The sequence below is a fragment of the Ascaphus truei genome, chromosome 16, assembly GCF_040206685.1.
Source record: "Ascaphus truei isolate aAscTru1 chromosome 16, aAscTru1.hap1, whole genome shotgun sequence".
Lineage (NCBI taxonomy): Eukaryota > Metazoa > Chordata > Amphibia > Anura > Ascaphidae > Ascaphus > Ascaphus truei.
In genome coordinates this window covers 33,444,664-33,451,855 of record NC_134498.1, presented here as the reverse complement: position 1 = coordinate 33,451,855, position 7,192 = coordinate 33,444,664, and the positions used below count along the sequence as shown (strand labels likewise).

The following is a 7,192-nucleotide window of genomic DNA, read 5'->3' as shown; positions in this document are numbered from 1 at the left end:
AGGGTTACCGTCACGTTATTGTAGCATAATGTTGGATAATCTTCCAGTAACATGACAGTAATTATGTCTCAGTGTTACTCCCATCCAGACCCTGGTATAAGTGTTTAACTCAAGCTCATTAAAGATAGGAGAGGGAAATAACAATGGGATTCAACTTTACGTTCGTTAAATTATATACAGCATTACTCCCATCCAGATCCTATAAAAGCCCTATTTCAGGGTCTGGATATAACACCAAGTTTAGGTATGACTTAACATTACATTAGTTAAGTCCCTGCATTAACTTTATCACGCTTCATTGGATATGTGATGTTATGATTGCACCTCATTTGCATATTCTCTTTATGGGAGAAACCGCTTCGTCAAGTGGTCATTGTCCATTGAAGATACACTGTTAGTGTTAACATGATTAAGATTCGTTATAGCATAAAGTCACTTAACAGAGTTCTGTGGGCCTGGGCCTCGGGGGATTCATGATAAAGCAGCGACCCATTGACTACTTAGGTTTGAGTAGAATCAGAGATCCCTTCGAGTAAATCCATTATAGGACATGGTGAGCTCGGGGTGGTAGAGGGGGCCGGGGGAAAGAGACATTTTGCACCTTAAAATCTAGACCGGGGGTAGCCAACTGCAGTGCTCAAGAGCTACCAACAGGTCAGATTTTCAGGATATCCCTGCACAGGTGGATCAATACCAATGCTGAAGCAGGGATATCCTGTTAACCTGACCTGTTGGTAGCTCGAGGACTGGTGTTGGCTACCACTGGTCTAGACAACGCTCCAGACTAGGTAGGTTCGTATGTCACATTTCGATTAGCAAAGATTCTGGAGAAGGCGAAGAAAAGGTGCAACTTATTTGTATGGTTTATTTTCAGCTTCTTGTAGCAGATATGATAACAGGCAGATTGATTATCCAACACGCAGGGCCATGTAATAATAAGAACACACAGATGGTGTTGGTAACAATGAAAGGTTTCATGTCGACCTCGGCACCGATGCCGGCACCTCTTGCTCTTTAACCACTGCACGAACAGGAACACGTGGCAGGCACCACAGCAATAACACAGTACACAGACACACATGCGGTTGTATACAGTGGCGAGAACGTTTGTGAACTCCTTATAATTTTCACACCTTAAATATCATTAGATCTTAATCTAAGTCTAATAATAGAGGCAGGTAACCTGAACAAATGACACAAAAACATGATACTTTTTCAACATTTATTTATCCACAAATGATTCAACATTCATTATCCGTGTGTGAGAAAGTATGTGACCCTTTAGATTCAGTACCTGGTGGAGCCCCCTTGAGCAGCAATGGCTGCAACCAAGCGTTTCCTGTAACTTCTGGTCAGTCTCTCACATTGGTTTTCAGGAATTTCGGCCCATTCCTCCTTACAGAACTGCTTCAACGCTGTGACATTTGAGGGCTTCATGGCAGGGACAGCTCGCTTCAGCTCCTGCCACAATATTGTTGGGATTTAGGTCAGGACTTTGACCAGGCCATTCTAAAATGCAGAATTTCTTCTTTTGCAGCCATTCTTTTCTGGATCTGATTGTATGTTTAGGATCATTGTCTCGCTGCATGACCCATTTTGGTTCAGCTTCAGCTCACAGACAGATGGTCTGACACTCCTCTAGAATCTTCTGATACATTGCAGAATTTATGGTTGTGTTAATGATGGGAAGCCAGGTCCAGGTCCTGAGTGTAAGGAAATCAGGGAACACTTCCTCTGCGACATGTTCCCTCCTTACCTGTTGTCTCGCAGTTCTCTACTCTGGCACCAGCGCGTGCGCTCACCCCCGCTCTGCTTACAGAGCGCACACGCAGCTCTTCTAGAGTGCCACAGAGCTTAGCTCCGCCCCCTCAGACGCCCCGCGCACGTGACGTCGTGCACCGATCCCCAGCTGCGTGACAAGTACTCACAGCCCACTGGTCTCCTGCAGCCAATCCTTGCCACCATAGAGGCGGTGCCTCCGTTCCGCCTCCCTTGTGACTGGTTCCTGTGTGCTATAAAGATCCTGCAGTTCCTGTCTTACGTTGCTGAGCATAACTAGTTGTATTGTATTGTATGTCTTTATTTATATAGCGCTTCACAGTAGTAATACATACCATATAAATAACAAATAACAGATCATGGGAATAAGTGCTTCAGACATATTGTAAAAGTAACATTAAGGAAGGAGTCCCTGCTCCGAGGAGCTTACAATCTAATTGGTAGGTAGGGAGAACGTAGAGACAGTAGGAGGGAATACTAGTAAGTGCGTCTGCAGGGGGCCAAGCTTTATGTATCATGTGTCCATGATTATCCAGTGCTACTCATATGCTTCTTTAAGCAGATGTGTCTTAAGGTGAGTCTTAAAGGTGGATAGCGAGGGGGCTAGTCGGGTATTGAGGGGAAGGGCATTCCAGAGGTGTGGGGCAGAAAGTGAGAAAGGTTTAAGGCGGGAGAGAGCTTTAGATACAAAGGGGGTAGAAAGAAGACATCCTTGAGAAGAACGCAAGAGTCGGGATGGTGCATAGCGAGAAATTAGGGCTGAGATGTAAGGAGGGGCAGAAGAGTGTAAAGCTTTAAAAGTGAGCAGGAAAATTGAGTGTGAGATACGCGATTTAATCGGAAGCCAGGAGAGGGATTTCAGGAGGGGAGATGCGGAGACAGATTTAGGAAAGAGTAGAGTGATTCTGGCACGTTGTAGCCTTGTGCTTCCACATCTGTTGTGCCTTGCTCCCTGTCTTGTGCTTCTCTCTACAGTTAACCCTTTGTGTACCGACCCAGCTTGTACTTGGAAACTCCTGTGGATACTAACCCCGGCTTACCCTCGACTCTGCTGATTTCTCCAACCCTGACCACGGCTACACAGACTACTACAATTCTGATCTCTCCAACCCCAGACGACGGCTATACGGACTTTGACCATTCAAATCTCTCCAATCCAAGACCGTGGCAAGTATCTGGACTAACCCACTCTCTCCAACCTAGGCCCGGCTGCGTTGACAATCCGCTGCCAGGCACGTTTCCGCTGCTGTGGGTGCGTGGTTTAATACTTTCCCACCTCAGTACCGTGGTCCTGTCTTGCTCGTGGGCAGCGCAAGCGCTACACTGAGGCAGCAAAGCAGCCCCAAACCATCACACTCCCACCACAATGCATGACGGTTGGGATGAGGTTCTTCTGTTCGAACGCAGTTTTGGTTTTCGCCAAACAATGTTTCTTATTGAGGCCAAAAAGTTCTACCTTTGACCCGTCTGTCCAGAGAACATTGTTCCAGAATTGTTCTTGTGGATCATCTATGTGCTCTTTGGCGTACTTCAGACAGGAGCAATGTTCTTTCTAGAGAGAAGTGGTTTCCTCCTGGTTATCCTTCTATGAACACTATTCTTGGTCAGTCTTTTTCTGACTGTTGAGTCATGAACACTCACATTAGCCAATGCAAGAGTGGACTGAATATCCTTGGATGTTACTCTGGGGTTCTTTGTGACTTCCTGGATGATTTGCCTGTTTGTTCTTGGAGAGATTTTGGTAAGACGCCGCTTCTGGGTAGAGTGACTATGGCCGACAGTGGATTGGTGGAGCACCAAATCCTTAGAAATTGTTTTGTACCCCTTTCTAGACTGATGAGCATCAATAACTGCTTTTCTGAGGTCCTCAGATTTATTTTCATTGTGGCAGCAAGGGGTCAGGAGCGTACTCACATCCAGGAGTATATAAAAAGAAGAGAGAGTATACATAGATAGTGCAAGAGAGTATAGAATATGTGTGACTGAAAATAAATGGTAAACAATATCACACATTCTCCGTGAGTAAATTCAGACTTTTCGGTTATTTAGAAGTTACCACCTCAGTTGTTAGTCAGTTGTTCGTCTCAGCAGCACACAATCGTACAGTGACAGAGAGAGAAGATTCCCATATGTGGAGATGAAGGAAACAGAAAAACAGTGCAAAATTGCTTTATAAACACAATAAAAATATAAAAGTTTACACTCTCAGACAAATATAGGACTCAGGACCACCAAGGGTCAGACAATAGCAAAGAAACGGCACCCCCTCCCTCTCAGGTATTCCACCCGTGGCGGCCGTCCACAGTGGAAATAGGCAGGAAGGGACTTTTTCTTAGCAGAATATCACCAGCATATACCAGAGCCAAGTGTCTTTCTATTGTCCGTGCTGTCCACCCTACGCGTTTCACTCAGGGCTAGAGCTTCATCAGGAGTTATTTTTATCGTGCCATGATGTTTTTCCTACACACCTGTATGGTGAAGACCAAACTCAAAGTTTCTGATCTATATACAGGATGGGGCCTCCAGACTCACCCCTGAAGATCTACCTAATTATTTAAACACCCAATTCTAATGATCCCCTTTAATTTAGCTGATAAAACCAGGGTTTAATTTACTTTTGCACCTACCACGACTCTTACTCATTGTCTATTTCATACATCATTTTGTTTCAAAAGATATGGAATTGGTTAATATAAACCCTATTGGATATTTAAGAAAAGACTGGTTTTGATTGAATAAGGTTATCATGGAAAAACCAGGGAATTTCCGTAACCATTATTGGGATTCACAAACGTTTTCTCGTCACTGTATACTGCTCACAAAGCGTGGGTTTCATACAGGAGCTAATATGGGCGTCACAGACTCGCTTGGTGCAAGCATGTGTACAGGATATAACAAGTGAGAGTGGCCTGTAGTATGTAATTAGGTCACTTTCCTCCTACATGGGACTGACCCTTTAACCACGTCACTGTCTTTAGGTCACATAGGGATGGCCTCATCCTACTCCCCACCACATTAGAATGTCAGCTCCTGGAAACAGATCAATAAATCACTGCAGGATGGAGATCACGTGTGTGCAGTTTAGAAAAAGTTTATTTAAACAAAAGAAAAGTGACAAAAACAACCAAAGTAACCCAAATACTAATCAAACGCGATGGGAAACCCCCTGTCCTGCTCCTTCCGCCGACTCTCGCACACCTTCGCCACTTCTTCCACTTTCCTCTGCAACAGAGCTGAGGGGCAGAGAGCAGCCAGTCACGAGGGGACAACACGGGCAGCAGCACCACCAGCCAACCCCACACATAGCAGCAGCAGCAGCAACACACAACACACACCTACCAGCCCCCCCACACACACACTCCGGTAGTGCCGGCCTCCCCCTCATATGCGCACACACAGCAGCGCCAGCCTCGCCCCCTCCCATTTAGGTCTGTGACACCTCACCTGAGTTCTGATCGACCCACTGCAGCGAGTCCATGTGAGCGTTTAATATCTTACAGATTTGTTGGAGCTGGAGAGAGAAAATAGTTTTACAAAAACAATTTCGACACCACACACACACACACACACACACACACACACACACACACACACACACACACACACACACACACACACACATATATTTAAAGACTTAAAAATAAATGCAGGGATTTATACCATAAATATTTACATTATCTTAACCTACAAGTGAGTTTCAGTGTGAAAAACTGCACTTCGCTGCCCAACAAACTAGTAAGACATTAGCAGGAGTACATGTAGTCCACGGAACACATCAGGGCCCCTCCTGGGCCACATTTGGTTTGTGGGCCACCGTCCTGCCCTCGGGGAAGCAGTGACTGCTGTACGGTGAAGTGAAAAAGAAAAGGGGAGCGCAAACAGATTAAATGACAAGCCAGTGATGTGAGATTTCTAAAGAGAGTACAAACCTCTAACTCAATGCAAAGTGTAACCTGTTACACTGCGAGTGCGCATGCGTTTGTGCCTTTTATGTCCATATAAAATACATTTGCCTATACTACCTGCACCATCAGTTTGCCTGATCTTTCCTGAGGTGGATTCCTGTTATAAAGCTGGATATACAGATGGACACCAGAGAGGATCCTTAGGCTGCTGCCTGTGTCACAGACTGTGTTTATTGAGTATACCGTGTGATATTTCTGCCGTTCCAGTGATCTATTCTCTTTCTGAAGAGATCTTTACTTGGTACTTTTTCTATTGCACTGGCTTGTCATTTAATCTGGTTGCGCTCCCCTTCTCTTTTTTTCCCCACCTCATTTACTTTTGTCTATACTTTTGGAAAGAATAGAAAACGTTCTTTTCTATTTGGGTTTTTGAGCTGCAATACCCATTTATTTATATGCATATATATTATTTATCCCATTAATATTGTTTTTTTTAGTCTGTTCTAGACCAGGGGTGCGCAAACTGGGGGGCACGCACCCCAGGGGGGGGCGCTGCGTTGGCAGAGGCCCCGCGCTCTTCTCCAAGGCATTTAAATTAAATGCCAGAGGAGCGTGAGACCTCTGCAACTGAACTGACCGAGGTTCAGCCGGCTTCAGATGATGTGTTGACATGGCAACGCGATGTCAAGTGACGTCACATGACCCTACGTTGACGGCCATCACCATGGCAACATGTCACGTGACGTCACATGACCCCACTGACGCCGACAGGCAGGTAAGGGGGGCACGAGTACCGGGGGAGTGGATGCAGGGGGGCGCTGCAACAGAAGTTTGCGCATCGCTGTTCTAGACTATACACTATGTTTTTTAAAGATTTACATTCACGTTAAGATCTCATTGGTCTTTTTCACATTTTAGAGCACTTCTTACTTTTTCATGTCTCTGCTGTACAGTGACAGATTTGGACATCCTAACAACGGACCCCGTGTACTTCTGGGTGCGCTCAGGTTTAATGGTGTAGAAAGCGACAATAACCATGGACACCTCAAACCCCCTCAGACACACACCCACACCCACACACACACGTATAGGGACTGGGGGTGTGCATGTCAAAAGGGCTCCCGCTCAAATTCCAACAATGGTGGCCCAAATAAACCAACAAAGGTTAACTCGTAGGTCACCGGTATCACCAAGGCTCTACTAACCAATGTATAATCTGTGATCACCAAAGCCCAGGTACTCCACAAACTCATTGCAGACTCTAGACCAGGACAGGATTGGCTGAGAGACACTGATTGTCCCATCATCCATGGAGTTCCCCTAGACTGTGAGATATTCATCCAAAATAGACAAAATGACATGGGTGGAGACCTGGTCCACAAGGAGAACGGCGGTGCACAGCAGGAAAAAGGATTCCGGGACGGATTTCAGGCGAATATAAAACTTAGTTTTATTGGTACATGGCAAATTCAAAGGAGGGTCAAAAACACTGAAGCGTTTCGCGTACT

General features: G+C 45.5%; 1 protein-coding gene across 2 annotated transcripts in view; it reads right to left on the bottom strand.

The window, feature by feature from the left end:
- Nucleotides 1-4,854: 4,854 nt before the first annotated feature.
- NUP62CL (nucleoporin 62 C-terminal like) overlaps nt 4,855-7,192 on the bottom strand; it is a 16,369-nt gene continuing 14,031 nt past the window's right edge. For both annotated transcript variants that reach the window (XM_075573078.1, XM_075573079.1), the window contains exons 12-13: nt 5,224-5,290; nt 4,855-5,012 (exon numbers count right to left, since the gene is read on the bottom strand). In XM_075573078.1, the coding sequence (XP_075429193.1) occupies nt 4,921-5,012; nt 5,224-5,290 (159 nt within the window). In that variant the 3' untranslated portion in view covers nt 4,855-4,920. The remainder of the gene's footprint in view (nt 5,013-5,223; nt 5,291-7,192) is intronic.